This window comes from Nomascus leucogenys, chromosome 15 (assembly GCF_006542625.1).
Source record: "Nomascus leucogenys isolate Asia chromosome 15, Asia_NLE_v1, whole genome shotgun sequence".
Classification (NCBI taxonomy): domain Eukaryota; kingdom Metazoa; phylum Chordata; class Mammalia; order Primates; family Hylobatidae; genus Nomascus; species Nomascus leucogenys.
In genome coordinates this window covers 5411868-5436233 of record NC_044395.1, presented here as the reverse complement: position 1 = coordinate 5436233, position 24366 = coordinate 5411868, and the positions used below count along the sequence as shown (strand labels likewise).

Here is a 24366-nt window from a genome sequence, read left to right as displayed (position 1 = left end):
AGGAATTGTGTTAAACCTGTATATCAGTTTAGGAAGAATTTACATGTTTACTACATTGAATCTTCCAATACATGAACATGATATGTCTCTCCATTTCTTTAGATTTTATTTCTTTCATCAGTGTTTAATGTTTAGCATATGTTTTATTAGATTGACATCTAAATATTTCATTTCTTCGGGTGATTAAAATGTTACTGTAGTTTTAATTTTGGTGTCCATTTTTAGTGTCATCACTAGTATATAGAAATACAACTGATTTGTCAGGCCGGGTGTGGTGACTCATGCCTGTAATCCCAGCACTTTGGGAGGCCGAGGTGGGTAGATTGCTTGAATCCAAGAGTTCTAGACCAGTCTGGGCAGCACAGCAGAACCCCATCTCTACTAAAAATGGAATAAAATTCACTGGGCACGATGGCGTGGGCCTGTAGTCTCAGCTACACAGAGGGCAGAGGCAGGAGGATTGCTTGAGCCAGGAGGTAAAGGCTGCAGTGAGCCGAGATCTCACTACTGCACTCCAGCCTGCCCTGTCTCAAAAGAAAAAACAGAAAAAGAAAAAGAAGAAATACAATTGATTTTTATATGCTTATCTTGTATTCTCTGGCCTTACTGAACACATAATACTTCTAGGAATGTTTTTGTGGATGCTTTGTGATTGTATATGTAGAAAATTATGTAATCTGTAAATAGGGACAGTTTTATTTCTTCCTTTCTGATATTTATTCCTTTTTTTTTTTTTGCCTTATTGTCTGGCTAGAATATCCAGCACTATGTTGAATAGCAGTGATAAGGGCAAATATCCTTGCCTTGTTTTCAATCTTAGAAAGTATTGTTTTTTATCACTAAGTAAAATGTTAGTTGTAGGGTTTTTGTAGATGCTCTTTATCAGGTTGAGGAAGTTCCTATTTGTGTTTTTCTGAGATGTTTTGTGACAAATGGTCAAATACTTTTCTGCATATAACCATGTGTTTTTTCTTCCTTATTAAAATGGTAGATAATATTGATTAATTTTCTAATATTGAACTAGGCTTGTACCCCTGGGGTAAATCCCACTTAGTTATGATGTATAATTCTATATATATATATATATATATATATATATATATATATATATTATTATACTTTAGGTTCTAGGGTACATGTGCACAATGTGCAGGTTTGTTACATATGTATACATGTGCCATGTTGGTGTGCTGCACCCATTAACTCGTCATTTAGCATTAGGTATATCTCCTAATGCTATCCCTCCCCCCTACCCCCACCCCACGACAGGCCCAGTGTGTGATGTTCCCCTTCCTGTGTCCAAGTGTTCTCATTGTTCAATTACCATCTATGTGTGAGAACATGTGGTGTTTGGTTTTTTGTCCTTGCAATAGTTTGCTGAGAATGATGGTTTCCAGTTTCATCCATGTCCCTACAAAGGACATGAACTCATCCTTTTTTATGGCTGCATAGTATTCCATTGTGTGTATGTGCCTCATTTTTTTTTTTTTTTTTGAGACAGAGTCTTGCTCTGTCGCCCAGGCTGGAGTGCAGTGGTGCAATCTCGGCTCACTGCAAGCTCCGCCTCCCGGGTTCACGCCATTCTCCTGCCTCAGCCTCTCCGAGTAGCTGGGACTACGGGCGCCTGCCACCACGCCCGGCTAAATTTTTGTATTTTTTAGTAGAGATGGGGTTTCACTGTGGCCTCGATCTCCTGACCTCGTGATGTGCCACATTTTCTTAATCCAGTCTATCATTTTTGGACATTTGGGTTGGTTCCAAGTCTTTGCTATTGTGAGTAGTGCCGCAATAAATATACGAGTGCATGTGTCTTTATAGCAGCATGATTTATAGTCCTTTGGGTATATACCCAGTAATGGGATGGCTGGGTGAAATGGTATTTCTAGTTCTAGATCCCTGAGGAATCGTCACACTGACTTCCACAATGATTGAACTAGTTTACAGTCCCACCAACAGTGTAAAAGTGTTCCTATTTCTCCACATCCTCTCCAGCACCTGTTGTTTCCTGACTTTTTAATGACTGCCATTCTAACTGGTATGAGATGGTATCTCATTGTGGTTTTGATTTGCATTTCTCTGATGGCCAATGATGATGAGCATTTTTTCATGTGTCTGTTGGCTGCATAAATGTCTTTTGAGAAGTGTCTGTTCATATCCTTCACCCACTTTTTGATGGGGCTGTTTTTTTCTTGTAAATTTGTTTGAGTTCTTTGTAGATTCTGGATATTAGCCCTTTGTCAGATGAGTAGACTGCAAAAATTTTCTCCCATTCTGTAGGTTGCCTGTTCACTCTGATGGTAGTTTCTTTTGCTGTACAGAAGCTCTTTAATTTAATTAGATCCCATTTGTCAATTTTGGCTTTTGTTGCCATTGCTTTTGGTGTTTTAGACATGAAGTCCTTGCCCATGCCTATGTCCTGAATGGTATTGCCTAGGTTTTCTTCTAGGGTTTTTATGGTTTTAGGTCTAACATGTAAGTCTTTAATCCATCTTGAATTAATTTTTGTATAAGGTGTAAGGAAGGGGTCTCAGTTTCTGTTTTCTGCATATGGCTAGCCAGTTTTCCCAGCACCATTTATTAAACAGGGAATCCCTTCCCTATTGCTTTTGTCAGGTTTACCGAAGATCTGATGGTTGTAGATGCGTGGTGTTATTTCTGAGGCCTCTGTTCTGTTCCATTGGTCTATGTTTCTGTTTTGATGTCAGTACCATGGTATTTTGGTTACTGTAGCCTTGTAGTATAGTTTGAAGTCAGGTAGTGTGATGCCTCCAGCTTTGTTCTGTTTGCTTAGGATTGTGTTGGCTATACAGGCTCTTTTCTGGTTCCATATGAAATTTAAAGTAGTTTTTTCTAATTCTGTGAAGCAAGTCAGTGGTAGCTTGATGGGAATAGCATTGAATCTGTAAATTACTTTGGGCAGTATGGTCATTTTCACGATATAGATTCTTCCTACCCATGAGCATGGAATATTTTTCCATTTGTTTGTGTCCTCCCTTATTTCCTTGAGCAGTGGTTTGTAGTTCTCCTTAAAGAGATCCTTCACGTCCATTGTATGTAAGTTGTATTCCTACGTATTTTATTTTCTTTGTAGCAATTGTGAGTGGGAATTCATTCATGATTTAGCTGTCTGCTTGTCTATTATTGGTGTATAGAAATGCTTGTGATTTTTGCACATTGATTTTGTATCCTGAGGCTTTGGTGAAGTTGTTTATCAGCTTAAGGATTTTTTGGGCTGAAATGATGGGGTTTCCTAAATATACAATAATGTCACCTGCAAACAGACAATTTGACTTCCCTTTTTCCTATTTAATTGAGGTATTTGGCCCATTTACATTTAAGGTTAATATTGTTACATGTGAATTTGATTCTGTCATTATGATGCTAGCTGGCTATTTTGCACATTAGTTGATGCAGTTTCTTCATTATGTCGTTGGTCTTTATATTTTGGTGTATTTTTGCAGTGGCTGGTACCAGGTTTTCCTTTCCTTATTTAGTGCTTCCTTCAGGAGCTCTTATAAGGCAGGCCTGGTGGTGACTAAATCCCTCAGCATTTGCTCTGTAAAGGATTTTATCTCTCCTTCACTTATGAAGCTTCGTTTGGCTGGATATGAAATTCTGGGTTGAAAATTCTTTTCTTTAAAAATGTTGAATATTGGCCCTCACTCTCTTCTGGCTTGTAGGGTTTATGCAGAGAGATCCGCTGTTAGCCTGATAGGCTTCCCTTTGTAGGTAACCTGACCATTGTCTTTGGTTGCCCTTAACATTCTTTCCTTTGTTTCAACCTTGGAGAATCTGATGATTATGTGTCTTGGGGTTGCTCTTCTCAAGGACCGTATCAGTGGTGTTCTCTGTATTTCCTAATTCAAATATTGGCTTGTCTTGCTCGGTTGGGGGAAGTTCTCCTGGGTAATATCCTGAAGTGTGTTTTCCAGCTTGGTTCCATTCTCCCCTTCACTTTCAGGGACCCCAACCAATCGTAGGCTTGGTCTTTTCACATAGTCCCATATTTCTTGGAGGCTTTGTTTGTTCCTTAACAGTCTTTTTTCTTTAATCTTGTCTTCATACCTTCTTTCAGTAAGTTGATCTTCAATCTCTGATACCCTTTCTTCCACCTGGTGGATTCGGCTATTGATACTTGTGTATGCTTCATGATGTTCTTGTGCTGTGTTTTTCAGCTCCATCAGGTCATTTATGTTCTTGTCTAAACTGGGTATTCTAGTTAGCAATTCCTGTAACCTTTTGTCCAGGTTCTTAGCTTCCTTGCATTGGGTTAGAACATGCTCCTTTGGCTCAGAGGAGTTTGTTATTACCCACCTTCCAAAGCCTACTCCTGTCAATTCGTCAAACTCATTCTCTGTCCTCCAGTTTTGTGCTCTTACTGGAGAGTCGTTCCAATCATTTGGAAGAGAAGAGGCATTCTGGTTTTTGGAATTTTCAGCATTTTTGCACTGATTTTTCCTCATCTTCATGGATTTATCTACCTCTGATCTTTGAGGTCGATGACCTTTGGATGGGGTTTCTATGTGGGGGTCCTTTTTGTTGATGTTGATGTTATTGCTTTCTGTTTGTTAGTTTTTCTCCTAACAGTCAGGCCTCTCTTCTGCCGGTCTGATGCAGTTTGCTGGAGGCTCAGTCCAGAACCTATTTGCCTGGGTATCACCAGCAGAGGCTGCAGAACAGCAAAGATTGCTGCCTGCTCCTCCTCTGGAAGCTTCATCCCAGAGGGGCACTGGTCTGATGCCAGCTGGAGCTCTCCTGTATGAGCTGTCTGTCAACCCCAGTTGGGAGGTTTCTCAGTCAGGAGGCACGGGGGTGAGGGACCCACTTGAGGAGGCCGTCTGTCCCTTAGCAGAGCTCAAGCGCTGTGCTGGGAGAACCCTCCTTGTCAGGATCCACTGCTCTCTTCAGAGCCGGCAGGCAGGAATGTTTTAAGTCTGCTGAAGCTGCACCCACAGCCGCCCCTCCCTCCAGGTGCTCTGTCCCAGGGTGATGGGAGTTTTATCTGTAAGCCCCTGACTAGGGCTGCTGCCTTTCTTTCAGAGATGCCCTGCCCAGTGAAGAGGAATCTAGAAAGGCAGTCTGGCCACGGATGCTTTGCCATGCTGCATTGGATTCCACTCAGTCCGAACTTCAGGCCTCCATAGCACTGTGAGGGGAAAACCGCCTACTCAAGCCTCAGTAATGGCAGACGCCCCTCCTCCGACCAAGCTTGATCATTCCAGGTCAACTTCAGACTGCTGTGCTGGCAGCGAGAATTTCAAGCCAGTGATTCTTAGCTTGCTGGGCTCCATGGGAGTGGGACCGACTGAGCAAGACCACTTGGCTCCCTGGCTTAAGCCCCTTTTCCAGGGGAGTGAATGGTTCTGTCTTGCTGGAGTTCTAGGCACCACTGCGGTACAAAAAAAAAAAAAAAAAAAAAAAAAACTGCAGCTAGCTCGGTGTCTGCCCAAACAGCCGACCAGTTTTGGGCTTGAAATCCAGGACCCTGGTGGTATAGGCACATGAGGGAATCTTCCAGTTTGTGGACTGCAAAAACTGTGGGAAAAGCATAGTATCTGGGACGGATAGCACCATCCCTCATGGCTTCCCTTGGCTGGGGGAAGGATGTCCCTGCCCTTTGCACTTCAGGTGAGGTGATGCTCCACCTTGCTTCTGCTTGCCCTCCGTGTGTTGGACCCACTGCCTAACTAGTCCCAATGAGATTAACCGGGTACCTCAGTTCTTTGGTTATTATCCCACAGGTCTCTGAAGCTCTGTTCTTTTTCTCCCCTTAGGCTATTTTCTCTGTTAGAATCTCTGTTGTTCAGATTGGTTAATTTCTACTGTTGTATCTTCCAATTCACTGGTTCTTTTCTTCAGCCCCTGCTATTCTGCTGTTGAGGAAGAGCATTCCGCTGTGCATTTTGATTACTTTATTTTTCAACTCTAAAATTTCCATTTGGTTCTTTATATCTTCTGTTTCTTTGCTGAGACTATTTCTTTGTAGAGGCTTCATATTTTTTTAATTTGTTTTAAGCATATTTGTAATTTCTTGAAGCATTTTAAAATCTTTTGACATATTTATGTTCTTCACAAACACTGATAGTACTTTTGCACTATGGCTTTTAATATTACAAAAAATTTAACAGTAGTCTTCCATTCTTATATTAGTTTACAAAAGATATAGATTTTGAATATATCTATTTTTATACAGCATAAAAGCTAATATTTCTCGTTATAACCTGCAGAATTTAGTTTCTTGGCTATTAAATAGGCTAGGTTGGTTTAAATGTGAAATTTGTATTTTAATAATAATTATTATGTATCAATTACAAATTCAAAACACTTTTGAGTTAGATAATTACTTTTGAAGAAATAATTAACAATGACTCACTATTCCTGGTTGACAGTCAATAGTTGGAACATTTTTATCATGGCTGCCTTATAAACTTTGTGAGATAATTCTAATATGTCTATTTTCTCAATCATCGATTATCCTGCTTTACATTCAGTTTGAGATGTTTTTGGTTTTGAGCATGACAAATAATTTTCAATTGAAATCTGGACTTTTTTGCATTATATTCTGTGACTCTGGCTCTCGTTTCAACCTTTCATTTTAGCTAGGTTTTTATGACATCACTTTCGAGGGGTGCTGCCATTTTGTCACCAGGTAGAGACAGAAATCCAGGTTTCCTACTTGGTCTCCATTGACGCTTGAGGGTAGGGATACCTCTTTGAACCTCTTGATGTTAATGGGAGTTCCAGTTTCCAGTGTGGTTTTCACTGACACCATGGTGGGTGTTGCCTCATTACCACTAGTGGTGGTAAAAGTCCTGACTCTTTATTAGGCCCTCCTACATCTCGACTACACCCCAGTCGAGAGAGGGAGGAGATGCCTGACTACTGCCAGTTGGCAGTGGAAGTCTGGCTCCCCACATGGTCTCCATGACTTATTTTCAGCTGATGAGGGTGAAAGTCTCAGTTCTCTACTTGTCCATTCCCTGATATCACTCTGGCAGGGGTTTGGGGGCACTTCATGACAGAGTGGCAAAGGTAGACATCTAGAATCCGCAATCTCCCTTTGCTGGTGTGGATGCAGGATGGTGCCTGTTTTTTGTTTGGTTGGTTGGTTGGTTGTGTGTGTGTGTGTGTCTGTGTGTGTGTTTTGGTTAGAGTGTAGCAGTTATTGTCTAAAAGTTTCTTCTTATAGGCTTCCCCTTTTCTGATCCTTTGGCCAGAAAGATCAGACTTTTGTTGGGACTTCTTTTGGTCTGTACCCACTGGCATTTCCAGGTTGCTGGCTGTCTCAGCTCCATCTCTGGGATATATCAGGCAAAATAAAACAATAAGGAACTAATTCCTCTGGCCCCCAAATCCCACTGGTTTGTCTTCTTTCCAACTTTTAGAGTTTTCTTCTGATTTTGTTTATATGTAATGCTTGGGGATTTTATTTGTACTTGGCAGAAGGAATAAGGAAAATTGTATCTACTCCATGCTGCCAGGAGTATAAATCTCCATTTGCTTTTTAAAATTTTTATTTTTGATATGATAGACAATAATTATATATATTTATAGGGTACAATGTGATGCTTTGGTATATGCATACATTGTAGAATAATTAAATAAAGCCAATAACTATACCCATCATCTCACATATTTATATTTTTATGGTGAGAACATTTAAAATCTATTCTCTTAGCAATTTTGAATCATATGTTATTATTGACTGTGTTCACCTTGCTGTGCAATAATTCTTGAAAATTTATTCCTTCTGCCTAATGAGAACTTTATACCCTTTGGTCAATGTCCCCTCATGCCCTTACCCCACCCCACCCTCAGCCTCTGGTAACCACCATTCTACTTTCTGCTGCTATGTTTGACTTTTTTAGATTCCACATACAAGTGAAATCATGTAGCATTTTGTGGGGTTTTTTTTGTGCTGGAGTTATTTCATTTAGCATAATGTCTTCCAGTTTCATCCACGTTCTCACAAATAACAGGATTTTCTTCTTTTTTATAGGCTGAGTAGTAGTCCATGCACTTATTTTTGTACTTTGTTTTTGTCATATGGTATAAGGAAAAGCCTGATTCACATAGATAGATATAACAGTTGAAGAAGGCAAAAGCTTTAACAACATAACTTTCAGTCTCAAGTTATTTGTCTTGTGCTTTACTGATTTTTCCTCCCTTTAATTTAACACCCTCTCATCCTTCCAAGACAACCAGATATGTGTTTAATTGTTTTTAAAACATAAATCACTATTTTGATAAGCAGAAACAAGGTTTCTGCCCTTCTGCCTTCTCTGACACCCTGAGCTCTTTCCATATCTCTTCCCCAATACATCCCAATCTCAACCTGAGTCTTCTTGAGCCAGGTAGTTCTGTATATTTCAAAGGCCACATCAACAATAAATGGAAACCTTTGCTTTGGTTTATCTTCAGCAGAAATCCACACAATCAAGTTGTAAATTTATTTATATATTCTAATAACTTGATTACTATATGTTCTTTTGTCTAATCCCTTGATAACTTAGGTTTACAAAGATTTCTCACGCACCCTATGTTCAATATATATTCATTTGATAAAAGAGATCACTTTGCCTTGCATTTGTAAAGATCATGTCAGTGATGGTGAATATGATTTAGCAAGCATCTACTGAGCACTTGTTATATGCCAGGCATTGAGGTTACAAATACATACAAAAAGACATAAATTCAAGAAAGGCAGAGGATTTGCAGAAGGTGGCAGTGGTGGCCCCATAGTTTAAATATATCAAAATCATCAATTTAAACCTAATTAGAAAATGTTAGAAGTGAAATGATTGGAGAAAGGGAGATATAAAGACATTGAAAAAGAAGAATTTGATAACATAAAATCATTTCAAAAATACAGGCTAAACTACAAAGAACAAGAGCAAATTAACTCAACAAACAATTCATAAATGAGATTAAAAGCTTTTAAGAGGAAGTGACAAATATAGAAGACAAGCAAAGAAGAGCTAACAGATAATAGAAGTCTCTGAAAAAGAAAACCAAAACAATGAAACAGAACAAATAATCAGATCATAATCTGAGAAAGCTTTCCTGAAATTAAAATATTTGAAACTACATACTGAAAGAGCACATTATGTACTTATGAAAACTGAACCAGAGCAGTCACCACTGAGGCTATTGGACTTCAAATTTTAAAAAAAGTTTTGAACAACTAGGTAACTTATTTACAAGAGTAAGAGGAACAGATTGTCATTAGACTTTTTGAAAGCAGCACTTTATGCAAGAATAAAATGGAGTAACATATTTAAGATACTCAAGGAAAGAAAATGTGAGCCAAAGATTTTATATCCAGCCCAATAGACTTTCAAATATAAGGGCTACAAACTTTTGTGAATATGTAAGAACTCAGGAAAATATTACTCCTATGTGACCCTCCTGAGGAATTTACTAGATAATGAGCTTTAGACAACCAAGTAACTGGAGAAACATTGACACAAGGCTAGTGCTCTGGGAGAAAAACACAAGCTTCAGGTTTCTGTTTTCTTCCCAGCAAATGTCTCGAGGAAAAAAATTGTTGGAGAAAGCCTGATTCATACTAATGTATTGCCTTCTCTCAGAAATGTTGGCCCCTTGAATTATGTTTGACTTTGCTTTCCTCCAATGCCATAAAGCGGTTTTCTTCATTTTAAATTTAACTTTCACAGCTGGTTTTCATGAAATAGTTGCTCTGATATAAGATACTTCATCATAGCTGAACAAAGAAGTGTAGTCTGAATTTGGATTAGAAGTATGAATTTGAATTGCGACATATGTTATCTTAAAAGTTATTTCCTAGCACTCTTCACCAAAACGACCTGGAAACAATGACCAACTCAGTATTATTGGGCACCCTAGTGTCCAGGTTGTAATTTCTAAATACTATTTCCAACTAAAAGGAACCAGGGCTCATTGAAAAAATGGCTTGTTCCAGTCTGCAGCATTATATATACAAGATGAGTCTGGGATGTTTTGTCACACCAGAAAGCCAGAATGCTGCCAAATACTAATTGCGTCAAAAGAACTCCAGAGCCACCATGGGCTCCCACTAATCACAAGTGATGCAATTTGACTGTAATGGATTAAAACATATCACATATGTTTCAATCCATGAGTTCATAATAAAACAAACAACTTTTATTTTCAAATAATTATTTGAAAAACCGGTAAATAAAGGTAAACTATTAAACATTTATCTTGCCTTTCTTTCAGAATTGTGCCTCAAAAAGAGCCAACTAGAGGAAAATTCTCTTTGTAGAATTATGAGGACTAATAAGTGAGGAGGGAAAATAGAATTAGAATGGAACTCTTACAGAATTAGTATGCTTACCCAGTAATCACAAAACATCACAAAAAAAACAGTCATTATGTATCTCATGAAAGAAGATTACATTTTCTACAAAATAGTCTGACAAAAAAAATCAAACCTAAATTTGATCAAGCCTCTAAGATATAACTAGCAATTTACAAGAATTTCAGGGGAAAGAGAAACATGGTAAATAATACCATATGACTTCATTCTTTCATACAACAACAACAAATTGCAAGATAAAAAAGAAAGGAGTTAAGAGAGACTTAGAGAGCATATAAACCATATTTAGGTCTTGATTCAAGCAAACCAACCGAAAAAGCAAACCAACCAATAAACAAAAAACAACAACAAATTATAATGTGGACACTGATAGAACATTTGATGATAATTAAGGAATTATTTTGAACTTTTTGGTGTGACAATGTAGATGAAATGTTATGATAGTTTGGGTTTTCTCCAAAATAGTCCACTGGAAAGGTAGTGGGTGTGTAACAGATGAAGCAAGATTGCTCACAGGTTGATCATTGTTGAAGGCCAGTGATGAACGCATGGGAGTTTATTATATGATCTGCTTGTGTATATGTTTGAAATTTCCTGTAGTAAGAAGATGAAAAAGGAATATAATTTTCTTCAGAGTTTATATTCTACACGGGGAGATAGAAGTATAAGTAAATTACTTGTTAATGCAGTTAAATATATTTTATAATAGAAATGTACATGGAGAATGCTTGGGGAACCCTGAGGAGGAGAAAAGAAAAGTATGGGGATGGGAGGAACTAATACTTAATGAGTGCCATTCCATACCTGGTCCTTTCCATATGTTATATATGGCAGAAATACTGAAAGTGGAGAATATACAGTTAGTACTTTATAATAAATAACTTTTAAAAATATGATCATATTAGGTATTTTAGTTGCACTTTTATAGATGAAGTGCAACGAAAGATTGAAAATCAAAGCAGATAAACAACTAAATAATAGTCATAAGAATGCATGTCAGGCACTTCACATACATTATTACATTTAATTCTATAAGAAAAGAATTACTCTGCTCATTTTGAAGATTAGAAAGGAAAGCTTATGGAGGTTAAGTAACTTGCTAAATATTTCACATAGCTAGTAGCTGGAAGAAGTGAGATTTGAACACTGGATTCTCTTATACTAATCCCCAACCCTTTCCATGAATTGTTACAGCAGGAGGGGAAAGGGGAGGCTGGGGGTCCTTCACACACAAATGCTCTGTAAGCTGGGCTTTGATATTTCAGTAAGGTTTAGTCCATTTGAGAGTAAGTAGGCAGTCAGCTTGGGAGGCACTCCAAGCAAAAAAGAAAAAAACAGGGTCAACAAAAGATTGAGACACAACACAGTGTGTTTAGGGAATTGGAAACAAGGACCCATTGCTGGATTCTAGGATGCAAAGAAGGTGGTGTTGGCAGATACGGCCAGTAGCACCTGTTGGGATTAGATTGGGCAGGTCCTTGGAAAGCACAGTCTTTATCCCGGAGACAATGAGTAGCCATTGGTGGATTTCAAGCAGACCAGTGTGGAAGCTGTGTGGAGGGTGTATCGGAAGCAAAGGGGAGTGATACCAGGGAGAAAGCCAGGGGATTACTGTAATGAAGAATGTATGCAGAAGAGAATGCTGGTTTAAACTACTCTGACAGGATGTTTTTACACGGCCAGAGTGGATGTGGATGCTTCTGAGAAATGAAGTTAGGGCTTACCCACCCATCTTAAGAGTTCTTAACTGTGTGTGCCAATGTGCATAGGAATCTCCCTTTACAGAAAAATCCTCCAGGAAAAGCAGCAGGAGGTTTGGGGAAAGAAGAGAGAACATTGAGAATGGTTGAATGGCCTGACAGCTGTCTGTGGACTAGTTTGGAGACTCTGTGGAGAAAGTAGCAGAGATAAAAGGTAAAGGAGGAATTTCCATGAGAACCTTTGTTAAACTCCAGGCACAGGCTGTGGCCGAGTACAGCACAGTGAGCAGAGGGACATTCTCCCCAGTTCTGCATAGGACTCAGCACCCTCAGGGCAAACCCTCTGGGCTCACGCCCTTATGGAAAGCATGAGCGACAGAGCTGGTGGGGAGAAGGGTCTTGATGAGGAGACCATTCGTTACCAGCTCACGGGACAGGCCTGAAGAATCCTAGACACCTGCGGCGACTTTGGGAAGGGCTGGGTTTCCTTGTGTCAGGTGAGCATTCAGACCTGGAAAGAGTAAGGTGTCTTCTCATTTGTATTCACAGACTTGTAACACCCCGGGACCATCCACTGAGGTGGGGCCAGTAAGAGATGAAAAGTTGGGAATGGAATCATGAAATACTTTCAAGGCTTAGTGACCAACTGGATGTTCCTATTATCCAGATATGGCCAAAGGTCTCAAAGCTTTCCACATGGTGCACAGTACATGAAGTATGGCCCATGGACAGTGGCCATGGATGTCCATGCCTCGGTCTTTTAGGCTGCCTAAATTGTTGCCTGTTACCTCTTTTGAATCTTGGACTGGCCTCATTTCCAGACCCAAGCCTCCTACTGGCTCTTGCTATAATTTATTGGATACACATCCCCAAAACCCATCTTCCCAAAGGACCATCAAACTGAAGGTCAATCTTTTCTGCTCTAGACAACAAGAATAAGATAACAAAAAGACCAAGGTCTGTAAAAGAAAGAAGGAAGAATTATAAACCCAATAGATGTGAACATGAAATACAGTACTCCCACTGGGTGCAGTGGCTCACGCCTGTAATCCCAGCACTTTGGGAGGCCAAGGCGGGTGGATCACGAGGTCAGGAGATTGAGACCATCCTGGCTAACACGGTGAAACCCCGTCTCTACTAAAGATACAAAAAATTAGCTGGGCATAGAGGCGGGCGCCTGTAGTCCCAGCTACGTGGGAGGCTGAGGCAGGAGAATGGCGTGAACCCGGGAGGCAGAGCTTGCAGTGAGCCGAGATCGCACCACTGCACACCAGCCTGGGCGACAGGGCAAGACTCCGTCTCAAAAAAAAAAGAAAAAGAAAAAAGAAATACAGTACTCCCTCCTTATCCTCAGGGAATGGGATCCAAGACCCCCAGTGGACATCTGAAACTGCAGCTAGTACTGAGCTCAATTGCTATCTATCACAGTACGTTTCTGTCCATGTCTTCCACAAATTTAACTGCTTTTCCATCTTAAACTAGGCACTTGTCACAAACTCTGGCTGTAAGTTTTACAGTTTGAGGTGTGACGGCAAAACTAGCCTGAATTGCTTTTCCCTTCTCTACAATTTCACAGATAGAAGATTCACCCTTACCATAGATCTCAGCAACCTCAGTGTATTATTTTTTTTCCTTTCCTTATTAGGCTGAGAATGTTTACCTCTTCACTTAAAGGAAGCACTTTATAGTTTCTCTTTGATAGATCCAAATTGCCGGCATCACCACTCTTGTGCTTTGAGGCCATTGTGAAATCAAATAAGAGTTACTCAAACACAAACACTGAGATCCCGTGGCAGTTGATCTGATCACCAAGATGGCTACCAAGTGCCTGGTGAGCAGGCAGCATCTACAGCAGGAGACACTGGACAAAGGTAAGATTCACATCCTGGATGGGATGGAGTGTGACGGCATGAGATTTCATCATGCTAGTCAGAACAGCACGCAATTTAAAACTTATGAATTGTTTATTTATGGAATTTTCCTTTCGATATTTGCTGACTGCATGTGACCACAGGTAACTGAAACTACTGAAAGCAAAACCATAGATAAGCAGGGGACTACTATAGTTTCTGTTTTTTATTTATTTTTTTTAAAAAGAATGAGGAGACGGCACAGGATGAGCATTTGGCTATTTCATGCCACCCAGATGGTAAAGTAAGCTGGTTCAAACACCTGTCATGCTTAGCCCTATCTGGAGTGTAAGGGAAGGAGGGATCAGAGCTTCATGCCTGGCATGGCATGGGTTCATGTTCATTTGTTCTTGTTGGACTCAAGCTCAGTTACATGAGATTGCATTTATCCAGCAGCAAGTCACCAGCCCTCACCAGCCTTTTTTCGGCATGTTCATGATCTGACCTCACTTGGATGTCTCTGTGCTGTCTAAGATCAGAGCAGTTGGCAAAGCTCCCTCAGCTGATACAAGCTTACACTGCAGGTACCTAGGACACCAAAAACAACAATCTGAGCTCCTACCACTAGGATTTCTCCTACTAACCCAAACACACACCAAGCCTTGGTTTTGTCCTTGGCTCTAGAGTTATAAGAGCAATGGTTTCTACCCTGGAGACGCTTACCAATGAGTTGGGAGTCGGTTATGGAGACAAGACAGGTTGACACAGACTTAAAGAATATTATAGTCAGAGGCAATTTGGAGGTCATCGGTCCAACTCCCTCACTAAGATGAGGAATCCGAGTCCCAAAGAGGAGCAACTTGCCAGAGGCCATAGAGCCAATAAGAGTCAGAGTTCAGACTTGACCTGGGCCTGGACAGTACAGAACTCTTTAATTATACCAGCTACCACTTACTGAAGAAGAAATACCAACTGCTAAATACTTTATAACTCTATTACTTCATTTAATCCTCATAACAATCCCTTTAAGTCATTATTACAAATCCTATTTTATAGATGGAGAAACACAGTTTAGAGAGAGGTAATTGAACTTCCCAAAAACCTTCTGTCTTAGTCCATTTGGGCTGTTATAAAAGAATACCATAGACTGGTGGCTTATAAACAACAACCATTTATTTCTCACAGTTCTGAAGGCTGGGGAGTCCAAGATCAAGGGTCCAGCAGGTTCAGAGTCTGAAGAGGACCTGCTTTCTGGTTTCTAGAGCTCCCACGGTGGAAAGGGCCAGGGGCCTCTCTCGGGCCTCTTTTGTAAGAGCACTCATCCCATTCGTGAAGCCTCTACCCTCATGACCTAATCACCTCCCAAAGGCTCCTAATACCATTGCATTGGGAGTTAGGATTCCAACACGGAAATTTTAGGAGGACACAAACATTGAGATCATAGCACCAACCAATGAATAAATGACAGTACCCAGATTCGAACCCACTTGAACCATCTGATTTTAAAGTTCGTGCTCTGAAACGCTCCTCTGTGCTGCCTTTCATATACTGGCTGCCTCTTTCTGTTCCACCTGACAGTGAGAACTCACACATGATGGAGAATATAATACAAGCTCCCTGTCCAGAGCCTTTCTCGCAGCTGGTTCTATCCGTATACTAGCCTGAATGTCACCATGTCAGAAGTTCTCAACCATGCCTGCCTGGAAAAGGGGAGTGATGTGACCTGGACAGTGACAGCCTCCGTTTAAATGTTCTAAAATACCCCAGGCTTCAGAAAAGACAGAGTCCACTGGGCTTGAGCACTGGCACTCAGGCCATGCCTGAACACTGAGCATTGAGAGGAAGCAGTACAAGGCCTGAGAATGAACTTGAACTCTCCACTGGGGACTTGAAACTAAAGTAAGTGATTCTAGAATACTGTGTGGACCACAGAGAGCTTGATGTAGTAGAAAGAGGACAGGAGTTTGAATGAGTCCTGGCTTTGAATTTGTCTGTCACCCAAGCATGCACCTTCTTTTGTGCAGTCAACGATCTATGAAATGCCCCAGGAAGAGAAGAATTACATGCATGTCAGCTCTAGAGAATGCCCAGTGAAGATACAATCAGAGCAAGAGTGGAAATAATCAGGAAAGCTTCCTGTATGGTGTAGTCTTAGAAATGAAAGTGCTAGCCCACTCTCCCCTGGGAAACACACAGAGGCCAGGGTTACCCCAGAGGCCACCAGCAAGTCCCCATCCATCTGGCACCCCTCACAGAGGCCACCATCCCATCTGGACTCAGCCTCCTTGGCTCCCACTGCAGGGCTTTGGAGAGAGGTTGACATTCACTAACAAAAGGATCCTTTGAGAAGCCCAGGAGCTCAGAAGGAAAAGCACAGGCTGAATGCTTGATCTGCCTGCTTGGCTGTTGTGCAAGAGCTGGAGGGGGGAGAGGAGAGGCAGGGCAGGGTGGCTTGCAGTGGCCACCATCCCTCTCTAGCTGCAGAGCAGCCAGCTCTGATGATGGGCTGGGCCCCTCCCACAGGTTTTCCCAGGGACTAGACGAAAGAGGAATAGAGAGCAGGACAAGGGTGGAGGCCCCAGATAAAAATTAATTAACACTATTTTTCTTTCTTTTTAAAAAGGTAATCTCTTAATCCTAAGCACTGGGATTCATGTGTGCCCTTTGGTCTATAACCACAAAGGAAACGATCAGGAAGAATCCAGGTTCATGGCCTCACCTTTAGATTTCCTCTTCTCAATGGTTCTTTGTGTGGCAATCTCCTGTGAAGTGAGATAGGCCTTCCAACCAAGCTGCAGCAACCATGGCCAAGGTCAGCCATCACCAGGAGGGTTTTGACGTGGAGAGACTGGGAACTGCAGGGACGCTGCAGGTCAGGGTTTGAGTTACCAAGGGGAAAGGAGGCTGGGGCTGCAATTGTTCCCCAACGGCTGTCCAAATAACTTCTTATTCCATCAGTTGATTTTTCTCTACACACTCCATCACCCCCCAACCCTTCTCTCTACCTCCATCTAGTCACTATTTTAGGAACAGAGAAATCAAGAGCCTTGAAACTAGAAGATCCTTTTTGAAGTATTTTTGTCTATACTTTTGCACAATAAAGACAGGAAAGGCTTTGCTGTCCTGGTCTCCATCCTCTGGAAGTTGGGGGAAGGGAGAAGAAATGGGATGATAGGAAAAGAATATAAGAGCAATTTGAAACCAATTAGAAATTGGGGAGTTATTGGAAGTTACTTTCTTTATTCTCTACCCAAGTTACAGCACTACCAGCATTTGCTCAAGCCAGGCACTTGGGAGGACATCACCAATCTCTCTCCCTCAACTCACCTATGTTTACAGCCCATGAGCTAGGCCATCATGATCTCTTTCTAGGATATTGGAATGTTCTTAACTGATCTCCTGCTGTAATATATTATTGCTCTTCGATCCAAATCACAACTAGAATTTGCTTTCTAATGCACAACCTAATTATGTTTCTCCCCCGCTTCACTGGCTTGTTAATTGCTTTCAGAATAAATTCCAAACTCTTAAGTATAGCATTCACAGCTCTCCATGGGCAGGCCCCTGCTGCTGCCCCAGCTCTCAAAGCCTATACTGAACTGGTAGGAAACGTTCTAAGTTTCCTCTGGACATGGCACATTCTTCCTGGATCATTCTTTTCCCATTCTGGACAACTCTTATCCATTCTTCAGGTCCCGGGTAGTTTGTCTCTTGTTCTAACAGATGAAGAGCCCTCCTACATTCAGTCAGGTACCTCTTAAATGGGCTCCTATGACCTTTGTTCTTGCCTGGATTATGACAACCATCCCCATTGCCCATTAGCAATCTGTCTTCTGGATGAGGCTGTAAGCTCTTTGAAGGGGCTTGTGGCAGTAGAGTGGAAAGACCTTCTTCCTGTTTTTAATTTGCATAAATTTAATTGTATGAACATATTAAAAAGAGAGAGAATTAGAGAGGGAGAGAGAGAAATTGCAATCTCTGTGATACAAGCAATATTGTGTAACATTCTACTTGCCATCCATTAGTCCACATGTGACCCCACATGGTATTTTGGTGAGATGAACTTGAGCCTGTGCTTTATGGTTTTGTTTGTTTGCCTTTGTTTTGGTTTGTATCATATGGCCACTAGACAGATCCATGGGCATCACCTGCTGTGGAAGCAGTAGATGAGGAAGCAACAATATGTTTCAACACTGGAGGAGACACGAGCAGCTTCAGACTTATTGACACACTGGGTTTTATTCTTCAATTTAGTGCATCCTTTAGGGGATTGTTAAAGGTAATACATGCTATATTTATTTTTTTCTACGACTTTAGAATAAGTAGCCCTGTAAAATACAACTCTACTTTATCAGCCAAGTTTTCCCCCTTTCTCCTGGTGACAGCATCCTCAGCTCAACTGCATGGCTATTACAAGAGCTGTCATGTTCTCACCTGACCCAAATGGGCCAACAAATATCTTACTCTCTAAGATTATTAAATTTGATATCCAGGTGATTGAAGCCATTTCCACTCTTGTGGGTGGAAGCTGTAAGCGGAAAAACTAAAGGGCCATATCTTCCAGGACATGGCAAGACCCAATCTGCTGAAAGGAATAGACAAGAGGGGACCTGAATGGGAAAAGCTGATCAAGAGGTGTGTGCTTCTGGCCACTAGGGTCCATAAGAAAGGGCTGGGTGGAGAGGACCAGGGGAACCACTAGCCAGATGTAGGCTTCTGTGGCACTGACCTCAGGCATGTGAAGAGGGATGGCTGCACTGGTGAGCTTTAAGCCTGTCCAACCCTGAGTTTCTGTGATTCAAAGGAGTGTGCAGGTAGATCAGGGTAAGTAAATGTGAAGAATGAGAGCTGCCTTGAGAGGGAGAGGAAGGCGGAGAGGAAGGCAGAGAGAAGTAAGAGTGAGTGAGGATGGGAGAGAATTGAGGTAGCTGGAATAGGAGAGTGAGTGAAGATTGAAATATTTAGCCTAAGAGCTGGCCTCAGCTGGAAAGTAGGAAAAGGAGGAAATTGAGCCTCAGAGTAGCTAACGACCCCTCAGTGAAGCAGCTGCAAATGTAGCAGAGCCCAGATTTGAAGTGAGATCTATGTTATTCTAAAGTCTATGCTTGGTTTAATCCCTTCTTATAACAGATGAGGACAATGAGGCTTTGAGAGATAAAGTGACTTGCCCAAGGACATCAAGATACTTCCAGTAAAACCAATTCTAGAACCACCAAAACCCAGTCAAATATGCCATCCAGGACACTGGTTTCTTCCTACCATAATCAGAAAAAAAGAGGGAAGTCACTGAATCTCTGTAAGGCTCTGGAAGAGTCTCCTCTCCTACCTGTGCCCCTGTCAACTCCTTGGTAAATTAGGGAGAATATTGACATCACAGGGAGTGTGATACAGTCAGAAAATACAAATCCCTCTATTAGGGAAATCCAAGCAATTATTTACTTGTTAATTTAGGAGGGTAGGGCAGGATTCATTTGAGCTAAAGGGATTAGGGTGAGAATAAAGGTGTCATTACTTTTATAATAATGATAATCATTTATTAATCTGATGCAGATATTACTCCACCCTCGAGTAGCTTACCTGTTATGATAGGAAATAAGCCAGAGGTGAAGGTGGGGTTGAGAAGGAGAGAGGTAGCTGGTACAGGGAGGGGCAGAAGGAAGAAAATTATACTGGAGAAAAAACATGCTGTTTTGCTAGTGCTGGAAGGGTGGAGATAATCTGCCAGGACAAATGATTTGAGTAAGTCAGACACTATTTGTATTAGGGAATATTTTAAAACACAGTAGAGCTCACATTTCTAATTTTTCTTATTAGAAACTAAAGACAAGAAATGTTAAGTGAACTACTTGAGATCACACAGTTTGTTCCAGGCAGAACTTGGACTAGAACATGAGTCTTTTTACTCTTAGTTCTGTGCTGGTCAAATAACAACCCAAATGAGCGTTGGAGAAAGCAGCAAATTGGGAGAAAGGAAAAAGACCAAAGGAAACGTATCGGGATCTAGGTCAAAGGAGCCAGCCCAATAGCACCAAATGCCGCTCTCTCTACTCTCCATCCACATCTCCTCACCTAATGCACTGGAAAAAAACATAAGAGGACCCAAGTGTGAGGCATAGCCTTTAACCTCCATGTCTGGAGCTGATGTAAATCAAATTGACTTGTGGGAATGGTGGAGAGATAGTAGTGCACATTATGTTGGCTCATTATAAGACAGTGAGGTATTACCATTTGAGTTTTCAATTTTTCTGGAAGCGAGAATCCACATAAATAAAAAAAGTAAAAGACACTATGAACAAATGCCTTCTAGTAGTTGTATACGTACAATATACTAATTTCACACAATTTCTAATTGAAATCTCACAACTCCACTTATTCCACAAACATTTATTTGTGACCTACAATGTATCAAGTACTACGCTGGGCCCTGGGGTTTTACTGTTAAGCAAAATAGACATGATCCTTGCTCTTACAGAGCTTCTGACCAGCGGGTAACGTAAACACCAAATAAAAATTATGGAATGAATTAACTAATTGCAGTAAGAGGCTATTAAGGAGAAATACTTAAAATATAGTGAACATTCTTTTAAATGCATAGCTGAGCTTGCTTAAAAGAAATAGAGAAATCTTCAGGCTCTTGTGGCAAGGAAGAAAGTGAAAAACAAGACTGTAAAGTATAAATCCACTGCCTGGGTCATGAGGTGGGAGTAGGGTACAGAAGTTGAAAGAACATAGGTTGCCATGTTGGTAACCATAGCTTAGACTGAAATGCCCATGCTGCTCAGGAAACAGAATCGTACACATTTTTTCAAGGGTAAGGAGTCAGAACTGAGACCTTCATGTAACCCGGGACTCTCATAGGGCTACATTATCGGTGAAAGAGTCAACTTTAAAATATCTGCTGGCAGGTAAAGGGAAATGACGAGGGCATTTATTTATCTTAGCATGAGTTCTGGGAACACTTATTTGCATTAGGTGGGGTTCTGATGGAGGGTAAGTCCCCCTGAAAATTCATAACTATAGATCTTATGAGAATTCAAGGTTTAAGTAAATACTCATAATCTTCTTCCTTGGGGAAAATTAGCAAAAAAGTGGCCCCAGGCTGACATCCTTGGCAAAAACAAAAGCATAAATATCACAGGATCTTCCTTTACATAAATATAGACCTAATCCTGTCTTCCACAAATTTCCACAAATAAAGCCACAATAAAATCACTATCAAAGATGAGTTTACAATCTAAATTTGAAAAACAAAGAAGCAAGTTATCAGAAGCAACACACACGCATACATACACACCCCCAAAAAACAGATAAAAAAGAAAATTATACCTAACCAGCAACATAATTGGACCCTTAAAAACTTCAGTATGTGCTGAAAAAGCCTATAAGAGAAATATATTTTAAATGATTAAAGACACAAAATGAGGACCAAAAAACATGAGACAAAAAAGATGCTTTCCTAAAAAAGGAGATAAGTAGAATATTTAGAAGTAAAAAAATACAGTCACTGAGAATAAACTGAACTAAGTAGATTAGAGGTTGCTGAAGATAGAATTAATAAACTGGAAGATAGAGCCAAGTAAATTGAAGGGAATGAGGTTCAGAAAGATAAAAAAAATTGAAAATAGGAAAGTGAGGCTAATAGATCTGGAGACTAGACTAAGAATGCCAAGTTATATCAGCTTGGGGTTTTAGAATGAAAGAATGGAGAATATGGGGAAGAAGCGATGTTCAAAGATGATTTTCTAGAATGAATAAAGACATGAAATCTCAGATACAAAGAGCACAATGAGCACTTGGCCTGATTTTTAAAAAAATTAAAATGCACACCCAGACAGAGTATACTAAAATTATAGAACACAAAAGATTAAAAATATTTTTTAAACAACCAGAGAGAAAGATAGGATACCTTCAGGGGAATGGCATGTAGGATTCTAGGTTTGTGATTATTTTCCCTTGTCACTTTGAAGATGGAATTCACTTGCCAATGGTTAATGTTGTAAGTCAGTCTACATTGTAGGCAAATATGTTTTACATTGACTACATAAAACAAGAAATATTTAATGGTTAGTTGGGCAGGATATAAAAACAGTGAAACTGAAGTATTGGGTAACAGTGACTTATATACTATGAGAAGGTGCTGATGGCAGCTAAAGTATTATATTCATATCAAACATTGATATCATTAAAGTATATAATTTTAAATCAGTAGAGTTATAGGAAGGGAATAAAGAAAACTGCATCCATTCAACAGATGGCAGAAAATGAGGAAACAAGGATGGATAGGAAGAGTCAGCTTGGGGTTTGAGAACACAGGAAAGAGAGATGAGATGAGGGTGAAGAGACAGATGGGTCAGATCTTGTAAAGCAGATTTTAAAATTGTGACTCTAAAAGGTAGGTGCTCTTTTCTTTAGAAAAAAAAAATGTAGACACGGAGTCTCAGAAAAGTTACTAATGTATTTTAGTTTATACAACTTCATCAGAGACAGAGCTGCATGATATGTCCTTCCTCATTCCACTGTGCCAAGCTGTAATTGCTATGAAGACACTCCAAAACCAGAACATCTGGCTGAGCTCATTGGCAGAGCTAACAAAAACAATAAAAATCAGCAATGTTTGCTAAGCACTTACTAGCTGCCACAGACCATAGTACATGCTTTATGTCAATTAATCCTCACAATTATGAAAGAATCATTATTATTATCCCCATTTTACATATTTGAGAAGACTGAGGCTTAGATGGTTAAATGACTAGGCACATGGCAAAGCCAGATGCGAACCCAGATTCATCTGCTTTTTTAACCTCTATATAATATGGCTGGAATTTCTGGCCCTTCCCCCAAATTTAGAAAGGATCTGTTCATCTTTTCCAGAAAGCATTTCTTAGAACTAAATATTTTTACAATAATAATGATGTGAATTTTAAAAGAAAATACTCAGCTTTCACCTACCCCACTGACATAGGACTTTTTACTTTCCTCTATTCCTTCCTAAACTTTAAGCATATGTACACATTGTGTAGCTGTAACCATATAACAATTCTGTGTTTCTACTTTCTGCATATGCAAAATATTCCATTGAGGTGAAGTACATTACTTGCCTTATTTCTGTCTTATTGGACATTCAATTTCAATCATTCCCCCTTTTTTTTAATAACTTCAACTTCTCCCTATTTGTTAGCCCTTTCATCTTAGCATATAAACACACTCTCTTCTCTTTTGTAGTACAATTATATCCAAACACTTCATCCAATCTACCTACTATTCTATCTCCTTCCTTCCCATTTCTGTCAAGTTTTCTAAATAAATATTTTTGGCTTAGAGACTCTACTTAATCACTTCTCATTTCTACCTCAATCTACTTCAATTTGGCTTCTTCCATCCTCTTGTCCTCTCTCCTTAGGCAGTCTCCTTTATGTGCATATTACAACTACATCTTTGCTGGTGACCCACACCCAGACTTCTCCAAAGAATAGTCCAGGGATCAGAGGGCTGGGCTGAGGCTGGGGACCATGAAGTTGTGGTGACGCCAGCCTAAATGACCTGATGACTTTCTCCAGCAGTGTGCAACAGTCGAGGAGAGGTGGAGGAGAAGGTATGGCTAGGACTGATATCACTTTGGGCTTTGATTAACACAACGAAGGACAAAGCTGTAGGGGAATTGAGAGTGTTGAGGAGTATGGGGAAGAAAACCCAGAATACAAGGTCATGATCAAAGAAGGTGGTACAATGTGGAGATACGCCATTCTCAGTAAGCTGGAAGTGAAGGAAGGGAGACTAGTAATGGTTGATTGGGAGAAAATTAAGGGTTCACAAAGAGCCTTTCTGGCAGTGATGCCCTCATCACAAGAACATGCCTCTCACAAAGGATCTCCTTCATCCCTCTCCAGAAGACGACAAGAGGAAACACAAGAAGTGCCTGGGGCAGATCCCCAGTTCCTGCTTCATAGATGTGAGATGTCCAGGATGCTCTACAGTCACAATGGCCTTTTCCTATGCACGAACAGTAGTTTCATGTGTTGGCTGCTCCACTGTCCTCTGCCCACCTATAGGAGGAAAAACAAGGCCTACAGAAGGATGTCCCTTCAGGAGGAAGTAGCACTAAAAGCACCCTGAATCAAGATGAGTGGGAAATCATCCCAATAAACATGTTTTTAATTTATTTTTGAAAAAAGGACAAGATTTATGGAAGTAAAATTATGAGCAAGTGAGAAGGATAGAAGATTGTATTCAGAGAGGGGAGTATGATATTTGAGATCTGACATGGGGCTGACAAGGACAAAGTGGATCCATGGGGGCGAGTAGCTGAGCTGAAGTGGAGTTATGGAGATCAGTGATCCACATAAGGTGACAGCATGACCTAAAGGAGAGAGAAAGATTGGGCCACAAGGAAAAATCCTCAACAAATATAGGGAGGGATCAAGAGGTGAGTCAGCTCAGCCATGGTGAGTGATAAGGCAGGATAGTACTATGGCACAGACAGAAGAGTAAACCTCAG

General features: G+C 40.4%; 1 protein-coding gene across 1 annotated transcript; it reads left to right on the top strand.

The window, feature by feature from the left end:
• Positions 1 to 23721: 23721 nt before the first annotated feature.
• LOC115838634 (40S ribosomal protein S27-like) lies at positions 23722 to 23967 on the top strand. Its single transcript, XM_030829696.1, has one exon. It carries the CDS (start codon positions 23722 to 23724, stop codon positions 23965 to 23967), a length of 246 nt encoding a protein of 81 aa, XP_030685556.1.
• Positions 23968 to 24366: the final 399 nt, after the last annotated feature.

Bases quoted from the DNA above. Each gene is read 5' to 3' on its own strand.
- LOC115838634 (XM_030829696.1), top strand. From the start codon at position 23,722: ATGCCTCTCACAAAGGATCTCCTTCATCCCTCTCCAGAAGACGACAAG.